The sequence below is a fragment of the Corvus kubaryi genome, unplaced genomic scaffold (genome assembly GCF_017639235.1).
Source record: "Corvus kubaryi isolate FWS band 111438036 unplaced genomic scaffold, C.kubaryi_AGA036_p1.0 37367, whole genome shotgun sequence".
Classification (NCBI taxonomy): Eukaryota; Metazoa; Chordata; class Aves; order Passeriformes; family Corvidae; genus Corvus; species Corvus kubaryi.
The window spans coordinates 1,470,863-1,495,943 of NW_024581119.1; the positions used below are offsets into that span (position 1 = coordinate 1,470,863).

A 25,081-nucleotide genomic window follows, 5' to 3' on the forward strand; every position below is an offset into this window, starting at 1 on the left:
AAAGTTTTCTATAAACTAAAGCTGTGGGAAAATGGGTTTGAAATAAAGGGGGTGTGGAAGAGGAAGGCCCAGGGGGTTAAGAAGTGGCTGCTCAGATGCTGATGCAAACCTTTATGGGGTGTTACAGCAATAGTCTGTATCCAGCAGCAATTATTAAACACTGCCAGAGGAGGGAACAGCAAGAATGCACTTTTTGCATCATCAGGGTCAGTGCCTGACACCAGAAAAACATGGTGCAATTCCCAATTGAGCTGTTCTCTGCTCCTTTATCCTCTGAGTGCTTTTCCTGGGCACCAGGATCCCAAAGCTGCTGTGCTGTTCAGTGCAGGGAGGCAGGGCAGGGGTACCTGCAGCCTGTGTTTCAGGTACTGCGTCTCCAGGCTCGGCCTTCGGGATAACAACGGGGGGTGGGCACCATTGGGGAAAGCAGATGGAGCTTCCTGCTGCTGCTGCTGAGAGCCTTCCTCCTGCAGAGGGAAGAGGAATAAGCTGCATGTGCACAAGAGGCTTTCTTACCCCTTTCTTTAAGGATTTTCCCTGCCAGAGGTTCTGTGGTTGCTGTGTTCCTGTTCCACTTGAAACGACTCACTGGGAGCTATTGAATATTTCACTCTGCAAATCTGGCTGTTATCCCTTCTTGCAGTTATACCAGGCCACGTCCACCAAGGAAAGCAAAGGTGTTACTGGCCTCTGCTAAATCCAAAACATCCTTCAGACTGAAAGCAATAACTTTGTTGGGTTTGGAAGGATGACAGAGCCTCTCACTGACAGCACGAGGATGGGCAAAGGCTGCAAATTCTCCAGTCTGGGGAAGGCAGAAAGGAGAATAGGGAATTTAATCTGTCAATTAGCTCTTCTCAGACCTCCACAGCACCTCATCCTCTCCTGATCTGCCCCGAAGTACTAAGCTGGAGCTTGATTTCTGCTTTAAGTACCTGTGCAGGGCTGTTAATGAGGTCCTGCAGCTGGGTGGCAGCTGATGTCAGGGAAGGTTCTTCCTCTGATCCCATCTGTTCGTACAGCAGCTGGACTTTGTTCAGCTCCAGGATTCCTTTGGTTCGTGCCAGGTTCTGGAGGTGCTGCCTAAATGCTACAATTCCTGGAGAGGAGTGGAGCAAAAACCCCTCATCAGAAAAAAAACCCCAATTTTCTGGCTGGCACGGGCAGTGTGAGATAAGCTGGGTGATAACCGAGCCACAGCGGGGCTGCTGTGCAGGGAGGGCATTTCCTGCTGTGTCTGGGGATCATGATTATTCCAACAGGTTATGAACACAGCAGTTATCGATGCAGAGAGGTTACCTTGGGTCAGGGAGGTGTCGGAGGCTCTGCGTCCCTCGCGGAAGCTGACGGGGGAGCGGTTGTGGGCCTCTCGTTTTTGGGAGCTCAGGGCCTGCATGGCCGGGTTGGCAGGCCTGAGCCCGATGAAAGGGGGGGTCACCCGGGGGGCCTGGTGGCTGTTCAGCACCATTTCCTTCAAGGAAGGGGTCTCTCCCAGGAATTTGAGATCCCTCTGGATGGATCCCATGTCGTACTCGGAGTCGATGCTGCCCAGGGAGGAGTTCTCATCCAAGGAATAGACTTTGCCTGTGACAAACAAAACCCAAAAGCCAGGATAAAAAGGGAAGTGCAGTGGGAATCAGTGCCACTGACTCGAGCTACTCCTGTCAACAGTGGCCAGCTCAGAGTGAACAGCCAAAAAAATCAAGTTTGATAAAGGAATTGTCAAGTAAAACTTGCAGTACAGTAATGGGGATCTGCTACTGGTTTTTGCAGGATTTTGCAGCAATCAGACACTTTGCAGGTGTTCACTGGCTTGTCTGGGAAGTGTTCAGGGTTTTTTTATCTCACAGATAATCCTGACAAAACTGTAGCCTGAAAGGTTTAGGCACCTCCCTGCTTTTGGAGCCCAGAGGGTTTTATTTCCCCACCGTTCTCCACCAGCTCATCTTTAGGGGGTGAATGATTTGGGGACATTTAGTTGAAAAAGCAGCCTTTTCTCCCAGCCAGATCTCCCAGTTGCTGCTGGGGTTGTACATGAGTTTAGCCAGCTGTACATTTGCTGCTTTGATTTTACACTGTCTCTACAGCAGCTTTTGGGGTGTTTTGTGTTCTTTTCCCTTTGGCTTTTCCAGCAAATACAAACTGTCTCAAACTCATCACTGTAAAACCTCCTGTTTTCCATCACTAGCTAATTAGAGTGAGTGCTGAGGGAGAAGATGAGCTGTGAGATGTCCTTGCTGAGCTCTGTACCTGTGCCTGGCACCATCACCAGCTGGTTGGTGACCTCTGCCAGGGTGTGACGCCGCTTTCCCCCTCGAGCTGCCTGCAGGGCAGCGAAGGCCTGGGCTGGGTCCTCCTCTGCCTCTCCTTCTGTCTCTATTCCTTCATCAATTGAGGTTTCCATCATGCTGGAGGGCAGGGATTGGCATCCTTTCCTCATCACCACGGGGGGCACGGGGTCCAGCAGGCAGCCGTTCACCTGGGAGGCAAAGGGACAGGGGACAGCTTTGTTTTGGGCCCAGCTTTGTTCTGTGCCCAAAGAATCGCCCCCAAAAGCAGGAAATCCCTGGTCTGAAGGCATTTGGGATCTTTACTGAGTTTAAGGCTTGTTTGTCAAGTACGATTCTTAATTTCCCCCTTGCATTCCCTTAACATTCAATTCCCTAAACCTTAATATTCTTATTCCCACAGTTCTGTGTTCTCCAAGGTGGTTTTTTTTTTTTTTTTTTTTTATTTTGAGTTATTAAAAACTTTGCCAGCTTAGTCACAAGTATAAAATATTTCTGGAATGTCCAATACTGCTGTTCCCCCCTTCCCATACCTGCTGTGCTCATTTATCATGCTCAGATAAACACCACAAAAAAACCCCAGCCTTGTATTTCAGCCTTGCAGGGCTGTGCTCAGGAGTAACTCCATAAAAGCACCCTTTCCCAGCACAAGTCCACTTGATTGATGTTGTTCCCCTGCAAACACAGGTTGCCTGGAGAAGCTGTGGAATCTCCCTCCTTGGATTTACCCAGCTTGATAAAGCCCTGAGCAGCCTCCCACAGCTTTAAGTCAGACCTTTCGAGGCACTTCTCCAGCCTAAACTGCTCCTAGGATTTTCATTCTGGTTTTATTCTCCAGGCCAGTTTGCCATGGATCCTCCTGCACCGCAACTGATTCTTTGCCATATAAAATTATTTATTTTAGGCAAAAAAATCCCCTAAATATTCCTGTGTCCTGCAGCTTTGGAGGCTCTGTAGTGTAATTACTGTCCTGCTGCACGAATAGGACCACACTGGGCAAAATATGGATGAAACAACACAATCCTTCAGCACAAAACCTGGCACTGCTGCAGCTGATTCTGTGTAAAGCCATTTCATGTGAGCCATTCCTGAATTTTCCTCCAAGTTCTTTGGTATTTTGAAAAGAAAGGGTGTGGAAAAGAGGCTTCACTGCATTGACAGCAGCTCTTAACAAATGGTCCTGAGGCAGACTATAAGGTAGGAAAGTATTTAAAGCAGCATTGAGAAACAGCTATAAATAGTTTAAACACCAGGCAAGTGATGATTCCTGCACGGGGAAACTCTGGGTCTGCTGCCTCTGTTTTGATTTCGTGGATTTTACCTCTAAATTGAATTTCTTACACACCTTCCTTTCCATTTGTGACTTTCCCACTCAAATGCCTCACCCTGATCTGGCAGAAAAGAAGAACCAATCCCACATCGGCTCCTTGAAGTTTTCCAGGGATCAGAGCCTGGAAGTCTTTAGTGGACATGTCCTACAAAAATTAAGGCCCTGAATATTCCCAAGTGAGCTCAGACTTGACACCTCACTGCTGTCACCAGCTGTTGACCTACCCTGGCCAAACTGCACCTATAAAGCAAAAGGGGGATGCAAAATAAAGCTTGAAATGTTAATTTTTAAGTGCCTTTGAACTGCTTTGTGCTTTGCAGCTGCCAGAGACCACACAAGGAGCTGGTGCTGAGAACCAGGGCCACACTCTTGGTGTTGGGAACAAACCAGGGAGCAATAAACCCTTCACACTGGCAGGCAGGAAATCAAACCCCAGCTGGCATCAGGCAGGATAAATATGCTGAAATTCAAGTTAGAACGTGGTGCAATGTGAGAGAGAGAACAGAAGTTTTATGAGAGTAACATACTTCTAAATGTAATTATTTTAGGCTATTTTCCCTTCTAATTGCTGACTCCAGATCAGGCTGGAGCTCCCTTTGGACACTTCAGCTGCATCCATGACCCTTCTGTGTAAGAAGGAGGAGTCTTCAGGGCTCTTGAAAATAAGTTTGAGAAGAACAAGGGCAAGAAACCCACTTTTCTGGGGGTCTTGTCCCTTTCCAAAAGCAGTGTGGTGAGAATGGAATGTAAGCAAAGAACAGGAGGCAGAGGAATGATGAAAAAAGACCCAGCTGTGGAGAGTTACAGGGAAAAAGAATGTGGAATACCTACAACTCTTGATGCTTAAATACTTGAGTTTCAGGAAGCAGTGCTGTGCTTTTAAAAGACAAATAGATCTTTTAGCTGTAATGACTTCTGGAAAAAAAAAAAACCCAACAAATAATAGTGTGATTAAAAAGCTGTACCTTTGGTGTCTCAACCCTTTCCTCCTCCATAAACGCTGCCTCTCCCTGGCAGCTGGAAGGAGGGAAGGAAAAGGCTTCTGCTCCTGAGGCTGAGGGGAGACCTGGAGACTGCAGCAGCCTTGGATTTTGGGAATGCAGGTTCACCGAGGGGACCACAGCTTGTGCCTGAAAAACAGAATTTAACAACTCCAAAACTGGAGTGATTTTAGGTAGGGAGCAACATTCCAAGTCACAAATGGAACAATGTGTAGCCCACCACTGTCAGAGCAGAAGTGCAAGATTTATTTCTTGGTTCAGGATGAAGAACATTCTTAGCCTTTAAACTATTAAAAGAACAACATTACCAGCCCCAAAACACACAGGCAAACCCCAAATGTAATTAAGCTCAGTAGTTACTGAAGCTGACTTACCCCCAGCAGCACAGACAGAGTTTAGGGCTTTTTGATGCTCTAAAATTCCTTTTTATATTCAGTGCAAACCCCCTGAATGTTACCAGGGGGCTCACGACTGGTTTCAATGACTTTTTTAGGAAATTAGGAAAACAGGGCTATTTAAAGGTCTTTAACCTTTATTTCTGGGAGTGCAGTATCCACAGCACTGGCCAAAAGGGAACAGTCAGAAGAGCTGTGGTGCCACCAGGTGTGAAAACAAATTATCCTTGGGACAACTGCGAGGTTGTAACTGAGGGAGAAGTGGGAACTTCAGCTGGGAGAAGAGCTGAGGTTAAAACCGGAACTCCCCACCAGAGCCAAACCCACTCCTTGCATTTTGTGCTTCAGGATGAAACTACACCAGCCAGCGAGGCACTGCAGGTGGAATGGAGAGATTCTGGAGGAGGAGGAGGCTGAGCAAGGCCGGGAGGGCAGCAGGGAGCCTCACCTTGGCCACGGTCTGCTCGGCGATGGTGCTGGGCCGGCGCTGCCGCGCGTCCACGTGCTGCTCCACGGGAAAGCTGCTCCGGTGCGACTTGAGCCTCTCCACCAGCAGGTAATAGATGGCAGCAAAGTGGTTGTAGCTCTTGTTCTGCAGGGACTGAGAAAGAGAAGCACAGCAAGTGTGGCAGCAGCCAGGTGGGTGTTGGTTTTTTGTGTTCTGCCACGAAAAAGAGGGAATTTGGGGGGGGGGTTTAGGAGGCGGTGGGGAAGGCAAACGCTGTTCTGGGCTGGGAAGGGTTCAAAGCAGAGTGGCAGGGACAGGAAAACATCAATCCTAGAACTGCAGCGAGCTCCCAGATAGATGGGACACTCACAGATACCATTCTGAACCTGCAGAAGGCACTGAGCTCCCATCCTAAAGGCAATTATCCTGTTAATTCCACAGGGAATCCTGGCATTTATGTCTGGCGAGAATGGCTTAGGATAGGGCAGACACATCAGCTGCTCTCTGCTTTCACGCTCCTGTTTGAATTTTCTTTGACCACCCTCTTAAAAACTCAAAATGAATTTACTTTCTAATTTGCCCTTGTCTCTCTCCAGCTGCCAAGTTAATGATTTATCCAACCCCACTCAGGAGTGTGTTTCAGCCCCATTTGGGTGTGTTTCAGCCCCATTTGGGTGTGTTTCACCCCCATTTGAGGTGTGTTTATCCCCATTTGGGTGTGTTTTACCCCCATTTGGGTGTGTTTCACCCCCATTTGAGGTGTATTTTACCCCCATTTGAGGTGTGTTTTACCCCCATTTGGGTGTGTTTCAGCCCCATTTGAGGTGTGTTTATCCCCATTTGGGTGTGTTTCACCCCCCATTTGAGGTGTGTTTATCCCCATTTGGGTGTGTTTTACCCCCATTTGGGTGTGTTTCACCCCCATTTGGGTGTGTTTTCCCTCCATTTGAGGTGTTTTACCTCCACAGTTTTCTGCTGGTCTATGCCCAGGCTGTGCATCAGCCTCAGGACCTGCTCGTTGTACTCGCCGAGGGAGGGCTCGTTCTCCTCTCCTGGTGGGTAGAGGATTGGCCTCTGGGCAGGAACCTCCACCAGCATCCACTTGTGCTCCTTGATCTGAGCAATGGTCAAACGTTTGGATGGGTCCAGGACCAACATTCTTCTGATCAGGTGCTCACACTCTGGTGGGAGGAAAAAAAAAAGAGAATTATAAACTTGCCCAGTGTTACCTGAGACTCACCAGCCCAGAACTGCCTCACTGCAGCTAAAAATCCCTCAAAGCAAGATTAAAAATCACATTTAGAAGGAGAAAAGCCTGAATTCTTCAAATACAAGGCATGGCCAACAGTGCTGTTCCCCCTGCGCATCTCCTGCCCCCCAGATTTTACTCAAACCACACCAAGAGAGTAAAACCACAGCACTGTTACCTTCTGACATGAAATAAGGGATCCTGAACCTCCCCTCCAGGACTCGCTGCCTCAGGATGGGCAGGGTGGGTCCATCAAAGGGCAGCGCTCCACACACCAGGACATAGAGCACCACCCCCATGCTCTGTGGGGAGAAAAAGGGAATTTTCAGTTCCATTCCCAAGCTCCCAGCAGTGTCTCTAGAGGGTGGCAAGCCAAGCCCTGCCACAGAAATAACTCTGTTCTGCAGAAAAAGGGAATTTGGATGAAAAGGAGGCAGCTGCACACGGGTGACTGAGTGGTACCTGAGAAGTGAACCCCAACTTCAGCTGAGAATTCAGGGTATTTTTATTAATCTCAGCGTTGCCCAAACAAAAGCAAACCTCAAGCAACAGCCACTCAGTGTGAAAAACTGTAATATTTTATATTTAGAGCCTGTGGGGAAGAGTTTCTGTGACCAGCCAGCTTGAGGGGATCATTTAACGTGAGCAAAAGGGGACAAAATGGGCAAGAGCTCTGCTCCAATTGCTTACCCCTGGAAGGATGGAAGTGAATTTGCACTGGAATATTCTTGTCAAAAAAATAACAGTGCCACAGCACATGAGAGAACCACATCAGCCTGGCACAGCACTGGGTTTCCAAAGGGGAAAAAAAGCAGGTGTTGACCTCAAAACTTTGTAAGAACACAAGAGATTTTACAATTAAATATAGATTTTTAAAACAAACCCCTGCCAAAAACAGAACTGCAGATTGCTGCAAGCTCAGCACCTTCACAGAACCCTTAACTCAGGAGTGAAGACGATTTTATTTTAAATATGAACACCTTCTCTGTGGGGAGACAGATCCTGTTAATGATTTAGGACCTTATATATTTAAGGAATATTTACCAAAGTTCAGGGATTCCCTTCTGACGTCCACAGAGTCACCTGGCTGACGTCTGCTCTGTGTTTATCAGTCCCCAAAGGTCCAGGAAGGCTGGAGCCTCTTTAAAGCCAGTATTTATTGTGTGCTTATGTACACACAGTCAGCCCAAGGCCAAATAAATGTGTGTAAAAGCATGGTTTTTATTTGTTTGATTAAAAACTTCACCAAGTTGTTATTTGGGAAGGCAATTTGGATGAATTTAAATTAACTGAGCGGCCCAAAGGTGGCTTTCCATGATCTGCCCTGGCTAAAAAGTCAGTGCCTGGGTGATGCTGTGTGCAGTGTTCTCCAGGCTGCCCAATCATCCTGTCTCTGGTTGCTTTAAGATGTGAATCAAAAAAGTTAACATAAAATCAGAAAATTAAAGTAAACCCCCCAAAACCCCAATAAAAGCAAAGCAGGAATGAAAAGCAGGCTCTGAAGGGTGCACAGAATTTCTGCAGTTCCTTTTAGTCCCTTTCCTACTACATCAGAGCAGGGAGTGCCCTCTCTCCCCTCCTCATTTGGAATAATACACACTGAGACACCAACTCCACCCCAGGCAGCTGCTGCTGGAGGGTTTTGGGGCACAAACGAGCTCATTTCCAGCTCCAAGATCAAAGCAGAGCAGTCCCCTCTCTCCTGGGTGTCTGGGCTTCAGAACCCCTTTAACCTCGTCAAGGTTCAATTCCCACTTAGCCCAGAAAACACTAAAAGGCACTGGAAAAAAGCCAATTTCACTCATCCAGCCAGGGAGCTTCTGGAGGAGGATTTTGCCCTCTGACATCCACCTGCAGTGCACATTTAGCAGCCACCTGGACAGGCAACCCCAATTCCATTCAGAGTTAAGCAGCATTTTAGGACACTCAAGAAATAAACCTGAAGAGGAACAACTTGTCTGCAGCTTAAAAAGAAAATCCAATATTCCAGACCCACAGCTTAAGAAAAATCGAAGATTCCCAATCTGCAGCTCAAGAACAACCAAAGATTCGTTCCAGCTTCCCAAAAGTTGACTGGAATGCAATTAAAAGAAAGGAAAATGGTACCCAAATGTCCAGCTGGGGTCCCTCATACTGCTGGCCTTCAAAGACTTCTGGGGCTGCGTAGGGGGGGCTCCCACACCACGTTGTCAGAGGCTCCCCGCTCTTATAGAAATTCCCAAAGCCAAAATCTGTGGGAAAAAATCAATGGAAAAGTCACTCCAAGCTTCCACTGCACCACAAAGAATAATTACATGCATTGCCTAAGCCTGAAAGCCCACTTTGATTCCATCCCAAATCCTTTTGTGGGGACTCCCACTGAAAATATTGGGATGCTGGATGTCCTCTACTGCGGTTTTCCTATTGTGGAATTATTAAAACACAGCAAAACCTTCACAACCTGGAGGAGTTGTGAGTAAACTTGTACCAGTTTATAAACAGCCATCATTAAAATTCAACAAACTGACAGTCACAGCAGATAAATGAGATTGTTGACTTGCCAAGAGATAATCTGAGATTTCAGGTGCTCTCTAGCCTTGAATACACAATAAATTTTGACAAGCTTTGGAGCTGGGAGGAAGGAGCTGTGCCAAGAGCAACAGGCATGGGAAAACGAGGGGACTTTTGCTGGGAAGGACACTGCTACTGGGATTGTCTGCAGCCCTTGGAATTACCAGTCCATAAATAAAAAACCATGCTTTTAAATGCTTCTTTTTTTGGTTTAATACATGACCAGCTGTGGTCTGATATTAATCAGAATTTTTATAACCCAGTGGTGAAAAGCAAAAGCAGCGTGCTTGGAGTGAGCCAGAGCCTGGTGCTGCTGTGACAAACAGGACTCAGGCTGTTGATTCAGCTCCCAATGCCTCCCAGGGATGCTGTGAATGCTGATCAGCAGATAGCAAAGCTGATAAGCGCCCTGGTTATCACAGGCTCTGCTGAACCCCCGGTTGTGTCGGCTGTGCTGCTCAGAGGAGCCAGAAAACCAGGAGAGAACCCTTGGAATCAAAGCAACGAAGAGAGATTCAACAAAGACTCCAAAAAAAGTCACCCTGGAGTTGGTTTAGAGCAGCAGCCTGGGACTGAAGGCGCCTGCTGCCACCGAGCTCAGTGGGAAAGGAGTGGGGGTTGCTTTCCTAGCAGGAGCTCCAGCAGCCCTTTAATGGAATTCTACCTGCAAGATCACTCAGAAATGAAGCAGTTTTGGGAACACCAGGAGTGCAGAGGGTTTTGGAGCAGAGAACGAACATATTTTGGTGTAAGAAAACATCTTACACTCCCCTAATTCCCTGATACGTGTGGAACCCTCCATCTCCGAGAGCCCTGTTTGGGATCAGGGTCAGCAAACCCGATACCCAGCCCCGCAGGGTGAACTTTTGGGACCTGGCCACCATCAAAGGGACCCCGCTGGCTGTGAGCAGCCAGGCTGGATGCCAGGGCTCCGGGTGAAGGTCAGGAGCCACCAGAGCGTCACAGCAGAGCCCTGACGGGCAGGGACGGTCACGCCACGGCCCGGGGACGTCACCAAGCCCCAGGGCTGCCAAGGCCAAGGCCGGCTCAGATTCCAAACTTATCCAGGAGCCACGGGATAGAACATCCCTGCTGCCCTTCCTCCCTCATCCTCCTGCAGCTCTGAAACAGCTTCAGCTGTTTAGTAACACAGGGGGGACAACAAAATCTACCCCAGCACTCTGTAATCCCCCCACCACTCTGTGTCACCTTCTTCCCCTTTTTCCTTTTTTTTCCCCTATCACAGCCAGACTGCTGTTGTGAATTTTTATTATTATTATTATTATTCTCTTTGAGAAGACTTTTATTCACACAGAATTGGCTTGGCAACCGTGACAATGCTTCGGGAGACACGGAGCGATCCCTCCTCTCCAGAAGCATTTTGCCACTCCGTGTAGGTGTTGTTCAATCTGATTTCTCCCCTCACTTATCTTGGATTTGTCAGGTTTTCAACATCCTCGTAGTGCTGCAGATAAACATCAGGTTTTTATCTCTGAACTGCAGCTCTTACTCGGGTGCCACCCTCATAAATCTTCCTATCAGATTCACAAGTACAAGAACATTTATTTGTAAGCACAGCTAAAGAAAGCGTGACCTGCTTGGGAACACAAGGATTTCCAAATCCTAAAAAAGTGAAATTCTCTGCCCATCCAGACTGGGATTTAAAGTTACCTCTTTGGTGATTTCTTCAAAAAGACACATGAAGAAATCTGAGCAGCAAAAGGAACAGAGCCAATATAAGAGAAGCCTCAGGTTTACGTTATTACCGTCACAGGATTCATCTCACAACACATAATGGTTTTATTTATGGTCATCAAAAGGACCTCAAGAGCAAGGACATCCTGGAGCTGATCCTGGCCTCTGCTCCCTCTCTGAGCAAGAGAACTGCAGAACTTGCAGTGCTTAACTGGGTGGAAGAGCAGCTCTTGGCTGGCATCTGATGGTCTTGTGACAGCACAGACGACTGAGCTTTATTAGGGAAATTCATGAATGAAAGGGCTGTGAATTGCTACCAGAAGGAGCAGCCAAGGAGGCACAGACACAGCAAGTGGGAATTCCTCACCAGTCCCAGTGCCTGGGGTACCAGCATTTACACCTGGAAAATGACTTCCCCATTCTGCCTTTGACCTGCACCTCTGAAACTCCAATTTCTTCCTTTTTTTATGACCGATGAAACACGAGAACCCTTCAGCTCTGGATTTCAGCAAGCATTGACAACACAAAACACTGCCAGATACCTCCTGACTGGCACTGGGCTTTTTCACGTAATACAGGAATTAAAACCAGTGTTCTGCATGTCAGTAACTGGCTCTCACCTTTAAAAATCCAGTTCTGTTCTGTTTTGGACAAAATCATTCCCTGGCTGGGGAGATCAGCATTATTTGTTGGGGTACACAACTTCTTGTGGTCACCCCTTTTTGTTTCCATTATCCTCCCCACACAAATGGCTGTTGTAAACAATTTCTAAGCACTCCAGCATGGATAGCATCCATGAAAACCCTTTCAAAGAAAAAACTCAGGATTTAGACATGATCCTGGATGCTCAGTCCATGGGGCTTCCTCAGTTTTTAACTACTGCACTGTCAGTTGAGTTGTCCCACTTTTTGGAGTGGCCAGGATTCAGTTAAGCACAAAACAATCATGAGTCTCTCATTCTCTCTGTTCCCCCTTCCACCTTGTTCCTACTTTGCCATTGCTGGTGTGCCACAGCCATTCTGGATCTAAAGTGGTCACTTTTAACCCAAAAACATCTCGTTCCAGAGGAAACACCACTGATGTTCAAGGGAAAAATATGCCAGCCCTCTAAAAAAAAAACCAAACAACAAACATATGCCAGCCACAGAATTCTAAAAGGACTGAAATTGGGCTCATTACCAGAGCACTGAGATTATATAATGGAGTGATCTTCTTAACATTTGCCTGAATCTGCACGTTTAAAAAACAAAAAAAGAAACAAAAAAAGCGCCATCATTTGCAGCATTGTGTTCAGTTGAATAAACTCGGTGTTTGTGCAATCTGCAAATATTGGCTCTCCACAGTTGTGGTATTTGGTTTCTCAATCTCATTACCCCCTTTAGAATAATCTCGAATTTCGAAGGTGTCATTTTTTTGCATGGCAATGGAATCTGTTTTCCCGGTAAAAATGGAAACAGGCTGAGATTTCAGCCCCGTTTGCAATCTGAGAAACAGGAGCTCCCTGCCAGAGCTGCTGCAACTTCTGCTGAGCATCCAGCAGGACGGCAGAGCCTCTCATTTGTACCTCCAGAACCCTTCAAGAAGGAGCTCCAGAGCTATAATTAATCCATTCTCCTAAAATTACCAGCAGAACTCAATCTTGCCTGGCTTGCAGAGAGCCACAGGGAACTTTTGTTGGAGGAGAAATGTGAGCCTGGGAGATAATGGGGAGAGAGGTGCTGATAAAGGCAAGGTATGAGCTTGGCAGCAGCAAACCTGACCCACTTCAGGGGCTGAATGCTGAGCAGCCACTCCTGACGTCAATGCATATTTCCCTGTCCACAGCAGCACTCCAGCCTTCTTCAAAATAACAGTCTCTGCCTACCTGGGCTGCTGCAAACACAGCAGCCTGGCCACGGCACTGCCAGGAGTTCCAGAGTGGGGCTGGAAGTTCCCAGCGAGGAGCTGGGCCCCGATCCCAAGCTGCCTTTGGGTTTCACTGCGCGGATTCCTCGCTGCACGGGCAGCCAGCAAAGGTTGTGTTCGGTGAGAGCTGAAATGCCCTCAAGTGATGCCCTCAAGAAGCAGCAAATCTAAAGGGGACACGGACCAATCCAGCTGCTTAAGTTTGGGAAGAGCCAGGAAGGTTTGCTGTGCTGAGCACAAATTCCATGTCAAACCTGGCGTGGCATTCCTCACTTTCCCCCTTCTGAATGGACATTTTATCTCATTAATACCTTCAGTTTTGCTACTTAGACTAAAACTGGAGGGCTTTGCTCCCAGCCACCTCACACCTTCTCGAAAATAAACCTATCAAAGCTCTCACCTCAAACTCTTTACTCATCCTGTTTCTTGTCCAATTACTGAGAGCGAGAAGATCCTTTGAATTCTACCTGTCCCCTTCCTTTTAGAGCAATATTAACACAAAACTATTGGATTTCACTCCAGCCTCAAGCATCAAAGGTGGCAATCCCACGAACTCACAGATTTAGGAACATTTTTGAATGTTAGTTTATTCTCCTGGTGCCTGAAACACAGAGGTAACTTTGTGCATGTTTCAGTATTTGACTAAAAACTGTTGTATTCTTGAAGAGTAAAAGCTTCAATAAAACCTTGGAAGCAGCAGACTGAGCCAAGAGGCCCACTGGAAGTTAAGAAAAGCTTTATCAAAATAATTCATTGGTTACTGTGCTGCTTTTTTCAATTCTTCCATTAATTGAAATCAGAGGAAAATCCCAGCTATCAGAGCTGGGATCCTGGCTGCCCTCTGTCCTTCCCCAGCCTGATAAATGAGCCATGACAAAGATGAACGACTGGAAGAGGCTGTTCCCAGGGATCTGCACAGCACCAGATAACTCCAAAAATCCCAGATAAACACTGTGGAATTCGTCATCCGTCTCCTTTCCAGAGAAAAATACAACAACTGACTCAGCACAAATCACTACAAAGTTTCCAGCAGCCTGAACCTTCCTCCAGCTCCTTTATCAGCCAGGCTGGACACGGGGAGTTGCTATCAACCTGATAAAGCCTGACAGAGATCCACGGAAGAAGCAGCTAATGGGCTCATTAGCATCCAGCCCACCTGTAATTAACTTTCTGCAATGGAGAAGTGGAGCAGGAGAGCAGGGAGGCAGGGCAGAGGCAGCAGCAGCCGATGGAATCTCCTCACTCCCACTATCCACCGTTTACAGAGTCCCTGGAGAGCTCCAGCTCTGAAATTCGGGGTGACAGAACAGCTCAGGGCTCCAGCCTTGCTGTGGTTAATGGCTCTCCTGAAATGCCTCTGAGGGAGGGGTTTGTGAACCTCTGCCACTGCTTCCCTGCAGGGCTCAGGACATCCAGGGCAGGAAAACCTCTGGATGCAGGAGCTGAGACCCCTGAGGAGCCCTGGAAAACCCTGCCAGGCTGAAGAGCATAAGCTGCAGAGCTGCACACTGATGTGGAGAGGGATCAGAGGGCAGAAGTGGGCAGGTGAAAAGGAGGAGAAGGCAGGAAAGAAAGCACAGATGAACAATGGCACAGAAATTCCCTTCTTTCAGCTCAGTTCCTCAGAGCAAGGGGGTGGCTGGCAACCCTCAGACTGTATTTAGGATTTATTCAGCATTTACCAAAGCCAGAAACCGGCCTGGTGAATAAATTTTCTGTCAGCCATAATTCTCCAGGTACTCTGATTGCCAGGAGCTGCTGGAGGTGAATCCAAGTATGAAATCAGAAATGAGAACAGAAAACCACCCCACGAATGGCAGTGCTGATGAACCCACCTGGTGAAAGCTCCACAAGGCACCAAAACCCTTTCCCCATTCCAGAAATGCCAGGAGGGAAATGAAAGGGTAAAATAATCCAGCAATGATCAGAAATGTTTTATCACTTTGCTTTTTGTAGCCTGAGGAAGGTAAATTCCTTCTCCTTCCAGCACTCCCCCTTCCCACTCCCCTATTATTGAAGTTCAACAGTCCCCCAAATCAAGATATTCTCTATTTTTCCCATTTCCAGCCTCTCTGGGCTAAAGTCAGCATGGAAGGATCCGTGGAATTGTAATGAAAACGATTTCTATTGCTAGCAACATCTGCTGTGTCTAAATTTATAATTAAAGTGAAATCATGCATGCAAAAAGGAAAAAAAAAAATCAATAAGCTTCCATTTTGAGGTTTGGTTTTTTTTTTTAACGTTGAAAGAAGTTATTTGATTAACTCTGTTTTAACCTGAACATCTGGCAGCATTAAAGACATGACATGACACCCACCGAAAAAATGTCTATAACTCCCAATTTTTTTTTTTTTCTGGAAGTTAATATTGGAAATATTTCAGCTGCACGGACTTTGATATCCACCACGGAAAAATATTCACCTGGAAAACCACGAAGGAATCTCGGGCAGCACGAGTGAATTCCTGGAGGGGGTTTTGTATAAAAAAAAATAGATAAAAATAAGGTGTTCCTGCATGGAGTACCTGCTATTTTGATGTTCATGTTGTTGTCAAGCAGGAGGTTCTCAGCCTTGAGGTCCCTGTGCACGATTTTCCTGCCGTGGCAATATTCCACCGCCGACAGGATCTGCCAGAACTTGCGCCGCGCCTCGGGCTCGCTCAGGCGGCCGTGGCTGGCCAGGTAATCTGGGGGAGAAAACCAGCAGAAATTCAACCAAATCTGGTTTAAATCAGGCTGGACAGCAAACAACAACCCTGAAAACTCAGTGATTTCCCACCAAAAGTTAGCACAAAGGAACTCAAAGCAGTTTCCGAGTTGTTGTTCTCCAACTCAACCCTCTGAAAAAACGGGGGAAAAAAAAAGAGGAAATTTTCTTTTATAGCTTTCTGGTCAGTGTTTTCACAACAGAACTCATGGTAATCTGGGAAATAAAATCAGCAGAAATCAAGCAAATCAGGTTTAAATGGACTCAGGCAACAAGCTTGAAACTCAGTGATTTCTCCCCAATAATTAGCACAAAGGAACTCCAACCAGTTTCCAGCTTGTTGCTCTCCCATCCTGCCCTGTGAAAGGATGGGGCGAAAAAAAAAAGGAAATTCTTTGCTCCTTCTTTTACATCTACCCAGTCAATATTTTCACAACAGAACTCACGGTAATCTGGGAAATAAAATCAGCAAAAATCAAGCAAATCAGGTTTAAATGGGCTGGACAGCAGGCAAAAATCATGAAACTCAGCGATTTCCCTCAAAAAATTAGCACAAAGGAACTCAAAGCAGTTTCCAACTTGTTGTTCTCCAACTCAACCCTCTGAAAAAAAGGAAAAAAAAAGAGGAAATTCTTCTCTGCTCCTTCTTTTATAACTCCCTGGTCAATATTCTCACAACACAGCTCATGGGCAATACTTGGAATAATTTGCTTCACCATCACGGATACTTCCAGCTTTAATTCCTCTACGCTTCACACCACACTTCTCCCTCTGAAGCCTCAGCAGAGGCTGTGTGGTGGATAGAAATATATATTTTTTTTCTTTTTGGAAATAAAACAAGTACCCCAAAGGTGCCCATCCTGACCTCTCTCTCGTCCTCACTACGTCACAGGCAGAGAGAACATTTTGTTTGCATATTTGATTACATTGTAAAAACGAATGTTAGCCCTGAAACCAAAAACTTCACTTGTCCTCAGGAACAAAAACAAGGGGAGCAGCAGCTGTGTGAGTCTTGACAGAGCAGCTTCTGCAGCCAATTCTACTCCTCTTAGGAGCACAAAATCAGAGCATCAGCTTTTAGGATGGGCTCAGAATTGCCTTCAGCATCCCACAAAGAATGCAGTTAGTGGCTAAGGAGCAGCAAATGCATATAGAGTTTAGAGCCAGTGATTAATCTTATTTTCTAAACCAGCTGTGTAACATCAGTGATTCCCCAGCAGCATCATCTTGCCGAACACAGCTCCAAACCTGGCTTTGTTAGCCTGTGTTTTAGGGGGATTTTTAATTAAAGCATCATTTAGGGGACTTTATAACCTTGGCACTACTTTCATTTAAACTTTTCTCTGTGGTCAAAGCTGATCTCTGGGACCTGCAGCTCTGGAAACTCCTCAGAGCTCCCACCCCACCTCACACACTCTCAGCTGGTTTCACCTGGCAAAGCACAAGAACAAACAAAAGCCTGGCAGTAAGGGGAGATCATAATATTTGCAAGCTAAATATCATTCAGTCACAGAGTGACTGACAAATCATATGATATCAAGGTGAAGTCAGATATCAAAGGCACAAACTAAATTACCCCTGAGCACCAGCCAGCTCTCTAAGCTGTTAATCCATCAGTTGTTAGCAATGCAGCAAACAAGTTAATGAAGCCAAGCTGTCATTTGCTTTTATGGCTCTGGCCTGTCAGGACTCCTTGAGAGATTCCAAACCACCCTGGCCCTTCAGAGTGCCCAGAACAGGTCATTTATTCTGGGATCACCCCTCTCCCTCGTGGAGCAGCAGCAGGGGATTGTGCATTAACCAGAGTGCAAACAGGGAAGGCTGGGATTGGGATGGGGGCACTGTGCCAGCCCCTGGGCACAGGAACCACTCTCCAAGGCGGCTGGAGCTCGCTGAGGACATTCAGGATCTGCTGGAATATGTAGCCAGACCTCTGGAGCAAAGAGCCACAGCTTGATTTCACTGCAGACACCCTGAGCAGAGCTCCCTGTGCATCCTGCAAAGGCTGAAAGAGCAAAGCCACCTCAGCTAGGAAATCTCCAAGTTTTGTAAATTTATCTCGGCCTTTTGTCACCCTCTGGCTGCACCTTTCCACAGTAGGGTTTGGGGTTTATTTCGTTTTACTACAATAAAATAGAAACCAGAAGTGATTTTAGGTTCAAAGCCCAAAGCAGCAGGATTTTTGTCCTAAGACAGAGCCAGGCTCTTCCCAGCTGAAGCACCCAGCAGAAGGACAGAAGGCAGTGGAAACCAACTGAAACAGAAGAAATCCAATTTAAAATAAAGGGTTTTTAACTCTCCAGGTGGCCAAATGTTGGCTGCAGCCTGGAGTCTCCATCCATGGTCCTGAGCAGAGCTGGACTGGCCATTCCCTACAAACCCCTCCCAACCCTTCTGGGAGCTGGCATCAGTGCAAGGCACTCAGGACATCTTCATCCAGTTCCAGCTCAGTAAGGAACAAATAATCCCTTTATCAGAAGATATTTTGTATTTCCAATCTTATCAATGCCTAGGAACAGCTGCAGCCATCAGTGGTTGGAATTTCAGCTAAGGAAATCTACATTAAATATTAGAAAGAATCTTTACAATTAAAAAAAACCCCCTGCAGATCCTGATTAGCTTTGTCCAGCAAGGTGTTTATGCTGAAATGATCTAGAAAATGTGTAAGACTGTTTTCAGTATCAGCTGAATATCCCATCCTCAATTACAAAAGCCACTCTGAGAAATCATTGTAATAAATCAGAAAACAATGATGAACCTAAGAAAAAAACTGCACAGAAATATTAAATCGCTCATAACAGACCCAAAAGATCCTTATTTACACAGAGACCAGGGCTGCATTAAAATGTTGAACATGGACATATTCTCCTCCTTACCGAAAATCTCCCCATTTTTGGCAAATTCTGTCACAAGGTACAGCATGCTTTTGGTCTCCATCACCTGTTGATGATAAATCACACATGAGGGCTTGTGGGAAGAGCAAAAAAAGCCACTAAACACCCAAAAGGATGCTCATTTTTATGGTTCTCTCCTAAAGCTGTGAAAGCTCTGCCTTGCACGTGGAGTTGTCACAATCTTCCAATGTGTGCAAACAAAATTATCAAGAGCTTCACTGAGAGTGAAAAATCCTCCACTTCAAGAAGCCATTTGGGACTTCAACACAACAATTTCAACGTATTTTTGGGTTGATTTCAGTAACCTCAGAGAAACAGCTCAGCACGAACTGAACTTGTCCATGGGCAAGGCCTTTGTGAATTTGATTTTGCATTTTATTTATTAACAGGCCTGAAAGTACCAGGAGACTGCTCAGAAATCAAAGCAAACTGGTGAGCCAATCTGAAAGCTATTTTAAAAATAAACTCATCTGTGAAATGCATTTTTAACCAGTCACTGCAGGAGTGAGCACTGCACAACCATCACCCTCCCTTCAAGTGATCTTGCTGATCTTCAGACTCAATTTAAATATTCTCAGCCTCTCCTCTGCCACTTTTGTGTGTTTTCATTCATTCAGAAAGGAACTGGGGGAGATATTATCAAGGCAGTTGAAAATTTAACTCCTTAAGCTCCATCTCTGCTTTGCAGATCAGTGTTTTCAAGACCACGTGCCAGCTTCTTTTGCATAAAATGAAATTAAAGCTGAACTGGTCCTAAGTGGGATCTTCATCTTTATTTAGCAGAAAAAGGAGGAAAAATAGGGAAAAGCCCCCTCTAAGCCTACCTGGTAGAGCTTTATGATGTGTGGGTGGTCGAGCATCTTCATTATCTGCACCTCCCTGTAGATCTTCTCCAGATTCACAGCATCCAGCTGAGATTTGTCAATGATTTTTATTGCCACCTGCAGACAAACAGCAAAAGGGAGGTTTAAAAACTCCCCCAACGTGCTCCTCATGAGTTTACCCTCATTAGAAAGGGAATAACGCAGCCCCAGGTAACTGGAAGCTTTCTGGGGAGTTCTGAAATACAAATCCCAGACTGAAAAATACAGCAGGACAGCATTAAACATGTCAGGGGTCCCTCTGAGGGGCTGCAGGGCTCTCACCCACATCAGCATGTGAGAAAAAGCAGGTTTTCCATGAGAAAAAGCAGGTTTTCTACGTGAAAAAGCATGTTCTCCATGGAATGGAAGGCACAGAACACGTGAGGGAGGCCAGTGCTCCAGGTGCTCTTATATCAACAACTAAGGACCCTGCAGTGACCCAAATCTTCTTAAAAAGCTCAATGGTGCCCATTCCTGCAGTCAAGGTGGCAAATCTGAGTCCTACAAAATGGTATTTTAAGAGAAAAACTGTTGGCTCCACACAAATAATCCAAACCTAGGGGATCCACGTAGTTTCAGCTGTGACATGTTTAATTAATTAATGTGCTGTTATAAAAGGGTATCTGCAGTTCATCCCTTCAGAGAAAGGCTCTGCAGATAAATTTATCAGTCAAACCTTGGAAACACATCTCAGTTAGTTCACAAAGCACATCTTGGGCCTGCTGACCTTGTTTTTAGCCAATAAATGCAAAGGGAAGGTAACTATAGATGCTTAGGGGACTAAGAAGCTCCAACAGAAGACATTTAAAATTTAAACCAAGAAGAAAGTGAAAATACAGCCACTGCACATGCAAAGGGTGAAAATGCTAAAGAGTGCTGAATGTATAACTGGTGTTTATTCACCCTGAATATCACATTATTAATGCTGAAGCAGGAGCAAACAATGTACGTCCCACAAATGCTTCCAATTATAACAGCATTTCACAAACTATTGAACATGGGAGACAGCTGCTGCACAGGAGACAGTAATCCACGGGAGGTGAACCTCATTATCTGCACTAGCACTGATTATGGGCCCACCTGAATTCACAATTAACTATTTATCGACTTCATTTCCCTCTCCTTTCCCCTCTTTAGAAGTGCCTTGTCTTTCCCCAAGCCCCAGGAAAATGAGATTCTGCCAGGATCTGCTCAAAAGCCCCAACGAGATTCCCTGGGCTGCGCCGTTCCATGGATCACCAACACATTCACATTGTGTAGCCACAGGGACCTGAAACAGTTCTGAGCACAGCTCCACTGCTAATTAAGAGTATCTTGAGCTACAAACTAATGGAGAACGAGCTGGATTTCCAGTTTAAATGGGTTTTTAGCTTAAAAATCTCACCCCGTTCCATCAAACCATGTCTTGTCTCATGATGTGGGGAGTTATTTGGGGCTATGAAAAGCTGCTGTTGAGCATGGAAAATAAAAACCTACTTGAAGGAAAGAAAAAACTCCCTGCTCTTTGGAAGCCTTGTACAACTGAAAGTGTGTATTAAATATGTCCACAAAATGTACATTCTATAGGAGAAGCAGCACAGCAGCAGCTGCCACCTCTGCTCCTCCACTCAAATGCAGATTTAATACCTCAGTTCATTCTGCATCTTCATCTTGCCAGGACCAGGGAAGGTTTTAGAGAAGAACCACTTGAAAATACTTAAAATCCAGCAAAGTCTTGACGAGGATGTGAGAAGGAACAGGGAATTCAGCAGCAGCAGCTCCTTTTTGTCCATGATCTCAGCTGTGTCTTGATGACAGGAAAAGGGATGTAATTCTTAGAGGTGGAGAAGCAGTTTCCTATCTGAAAAGTGTGCTTTGTTCCTAAACACGCAGCTTGCCAACAACTACTAGCAACAGCTAGAAACAAACAGCAAAAAAAATCCCCAATTTCAATATATAATGTTAGCAGATCCTTCATCTGACAAGGAAAACCAAAAGGGAATCCTCTGCCTTCCCTGATCTTCCCCTGTCACCAGATTTTGCTGCTGAAGGAGTTACACTCCAAGAGATCTTTGCAGCTTTCATGGTTTCTTCTCATTTAAAAATACAAGGAATTGCACATATTTCTTTTCCTCTTTCACTGAAGGCCCAGAGAACTGGAGTTTGCTCAATCCTCCCCTGACATCTGGGAATTGATACTGCCAAGGAGTGAGGATGAAATGCTTGTCAAGAGAAGATGAAAGTTCTTCTACTCCTCAGCTACTCCAACTTCCAGTTTTCATTGTTTTTATTTGATTCATTTAATTCTTGAAAGGAAAAACAAAGGCAAAAAGCGAACACCCAAACGAAAAACCCAAAACCACAACACAACCTCCCCCTACAAGTTCACATTCAAACAGAGCTCTGTCCCTGAGGGTTACAGAAATTCAGATTTGTTAACCCAGTACATTCTTAAAATAGATAAAATGCATTAAACTTAACAAACACAACTTCCTGCAGCCTGGAAAAACTCCAGATTGTGCAGAGTAGCACAGGGAGCTGCTTTCTCTGCTGGAGTTATTCACTGCAGGTACCTGAGCACACCTGAACTGGTGCCACAGATCAAATCAGGGGCTGGGGGGTCATTTTTAATAATTTTTTCCAGAGAAAAATACAAATTCCCTGTAACAGCAGCCAGGTGAAAGCAGACCAGGGATCCACAGGGACATCCAGGGTTATTTTCACCTGGGGAGCAGCGAGCAGAGTTCCTCTGCAGGTGATTAATCCTTACGGGGAATTAATTAAGGGGTTTGGGGGTGGTTCACAAGTTCCCTGCTTTTTCCAAGCAGCACTTTCACCTATTCCAGACCTTCTCCTTATTTCACACCTATTCCAAACCTTTTCCTTATTTCATTCCCATCCTATTTCCCTGGAAGCAAATCTCCATCTTCTGCGACTTTACGCTTCCAATTATTTCTGTTCTCTCCTCTCCTCCTCCCCAGGAAAACCTCTGCTCATTTCCACGCCTCATTAGCAGGAGCTGCCCTGGGATCACAGGATTTCTGGGCAGCAGGATAAAGGAGCGTGGCAGGGAAGCCACGTGGCCTCCACTCAAATGGCACCAAACACCCAAACAAGCCAAGCAAAGGTCGGGTTCAGCCCCCCCTGGGTGGACTGGCACTAAAAAAAAGGGTCAGGCAGCACCTCTATTCCTACAAATCCTTATCAATCCCCCCATTTTCCCAACTTTCACACCTCTATTTGGCTATTTCGAATTTTAGGGTTGCATGAAATCAAGTTATGATTTCTGATTTTGTTTGCACACGCCCTTGTTCTCCTGCTTCGTGTTTGTTTTCATTTTATTCTCACCTCTGCTAACAACTTATGGCAGCAATTTTATCTTCTCATCTGTAGTCTTTCCATAAAAAGGATGGATTGCACACAATCTGTAGGTGCTGCATTCAAGGCAATAAGAGCCCATCTTTTTTAATTTGATAGTTATTGGCTAGGCAGAGTTGTGTAAAAAAAAAAAAGGCAAAAAAGCAAATATTTAAAAGGTCAAAACCATATAAAACACAATTTCAAAATACCAGTGCTAGAAAAGCCCAACAACAAACAGGTTCTGAATGTAAAGGGTTCAAATCAGGAGATTCAGGGGAAACTTTGATGAGGAGTCCTTTTAAAACAGCTTTTTTGAGCAAGTCTCAGCAGCACCACAGCATCTTCCTGCAGCACAGACCTGAGGGTGCACCAGCACAGCCCTTCCAGGACCTAAAAACTGAATATTCTTCCACTGGAACTTAAGCAACAGTTTAGAACAAGCTTGAAATACGAAAACCCTTCTATATGGAGTCACTAACAAGCAGGATTTCCACTTTGTGTGCTCAGGGATCCAACAACAGGTGAGGTGCTCCAAACTGGAAGTGCTTCTTCCAAAGAGTATTTGGCTGGAATTTATTTCCTCTGACATCACCAGAAGTGATCTTAACAGGGTTCCCCTTCCTCAAAGATTGTGTAAATACTTTCAGCAACCAACTCAGCAATTCAATTCCAGAAAAACACTCACTACAGAAGTCAGAGCTGACTCAAAAAATCAAAGACCTTGACAAAAAACCCCCAGCACAGGCAAATCTGCTGTAAAAATCACCCAGAAGATAAAAAGCTGGTTAAAAAAAAATTCAAGACTAAGAGAATTCAGCAGTTCCTTAGGACACAGATGAAAAAAATCACACAGGAATCAGGGAGCTTTTAAGCTCTGTGTTTTCTGTAACCTCTGTTATTTCAAACAATGCTAAACAAACATGCTTTCTAAAATGACAACAAAAATGAAGATTAAAGTTTTCATCTCTATCACAAAGCCTGCCAAAGAAACGAGGACTAAAGAGTGAATGACAACCGAGTATCTTCAAGTGAAGCATTTGCAATTCTGGCACATGGCACCAAACTTGGAAAGGGAACACTGACACTGCTTGGCTCTTCAGCAAGAGCAAGGAAGGACTCAAAAAGAATCGAGTTTATTATGAACTTGAGAAATAAAGCAACAGGAGAAGTTTCTTTCAATCTCTGGGATGCAAAGCTCATCAACCACAGCGTGGCCAGAGCCCTGTTAGCACCAGGGGTTTGCTTTCCTTAACCGAGCTGCAGTTCGGGGCATTTTTCCATTCCGGTAAGGAATGGTTTTCCCCCAGGAGCCCACAGTGGCGAGGCCCTTCCAGGCTGCACTTGGGACAACATCTCAGTGACTTCTGTCAGCTACAGAGCAGCACGGGAACCTCTTCCTCAGACAACAATGAGAGCAACCAGAAGAGAGGCTTACAAAAAGCTCACCTCTAGGTGTAGCAACTAAAACTACCTAAAACAACACAGAAGAGGAAGCTGATCCTTCAGAGCCATTACCCTCATCAGATACCTCCTTTTTTTTCTTTTTTTCTTTTTTTTTTTTTTTTAAAGTGAACACGACTGCATTTTTAGCCAGGCAGACTGACAATCATTTTTGTTTTAGGTAAAGCACCAGGTATTACCAATAATCACCGGGTAATACACGGGGGCGGTTAAACAAAGAGGCTAAAAATGGTTGGGTTTGGTGAACTTGCAGGATGCTGTACTGAAGAATTCAGCACACACTCAAGTTCCTGTGCTGAAACAGATAACCCAGCATTGCCCAGGTCAGGAAACCCTAAAATATCCAGGGCATGACGGCAGGCACTGCACGAGGTTTGAACCTTCCCTGGGAGCAGAAAGTGCTGCCCGAGCAAGCACCGGCTGCCCGCCCGGAGCATCCTTGGGGTGACATCCTGGGAGCGATGCCACCCTCCTGGGGGTGACATCCTAGGGGTGGCATCCTAGGGGTGGCATCCTTGGGGTGGCATCCTCGGGGTGACATCCTCGGGCACCCGCCCGCGGCCTGGCAGGCGTTATCCTGCCCTTCCCAGGAGGATGCGAGCAGGAAAACCCCCCCACCCCAGCGGCCGGGGCTGCCGCCGCTCCGAGCCTCCGGTCAACAGCACACCCGTGTCCCCGCGGGAGGTGCCGGAAGGGACAAAAGCGGCGCGGAGCGCGCACGGGAACCCCGGCCCCGCGCGGCCCCCGCGGCCCCGCCGCCCCCCGAGCCCCCCGGGCGCGCCCCCCGCGCCGTGCCCACCTCGCTGCGGGTGATGCGGTGCCGCGCCAGCTTCACCACGGCGAAGTTGCCCTTGCCCAGCGTGCCCTCGATGTCGTAGAAGCCGACGCGGACGGGCCCGAGCCCGCGGGGCAGCAGCGCCGGGGGCCGCCGGGGCTCGGCCATCACCATGCTGGGCTC

The 25,081-nt window shown here is 46.2% G+C and overlaps 1 protein-coding gene across 3 annotated transcripts in view; it reads right to left on the reverse strand.

Annotated features, from left to right (window-relative positions):
- SIK2 (salt inducible kinase 2) overlaps positions 1–25,081 on the reverse strand; it is a 29,321-nt gene extending 4,240 nt beyond the window's left edge. For 2 of the 3 annotated variants that reach the window (XR_006017098.1, XM_042034340.1), the window contains exons 1-13: positions 24,923–25,081; positions 19,285–19,401; positions 18,443–18,506; positions 15,385–15,546; positions 8,818–8,942; positions 6,890–7,013; positions 6,423–6,643; positions 5,463–5,615; positions 4,584–4,748; positions 2,251–2,479; positions 1,300–1,584; positions 936–1,099; positions 348–467 (exon numbers count right to left, since the gene is read on the reverse strand). Coding sequence is in view for 2 of the 3 variants with exons in the window: in XM_042034340.1 (XP_041890274.1) it covers positions 348–467; positions 936–1,099; positions 1,300–1,584; positions 2,251–2,479; positions 4,584–4,748; positions 5,463–5,615; positions 6,423–6,643; positions 6,890–7,013; positions 8,818–8,942; positions 15,385–15,546; positions 18,443–18,506; positions 19,285–19,401; positions 24,923–25,072 (2,079 nt within the window). In the remaining variant the exon portion in view is untranslated. Of the gene's footprint in view, positions 1–347; positions 468–935; positions 1,100–1,299; positions 1,585–2,250; positions 2,480–4,583; positions 4,749–5,462; positions 5,616–6,422; positions 6,644–6,889; positions 7,014–8,817; positions 8,943–15,384; positions 15,547–18,442; positions 18,507–19,284; positions 19,402–20,949; positions 21,110–24,922 lie in introns of all 3 variants that reach the window. The other variant, XM_042034341.1, reaches the window with a different exon arrangement.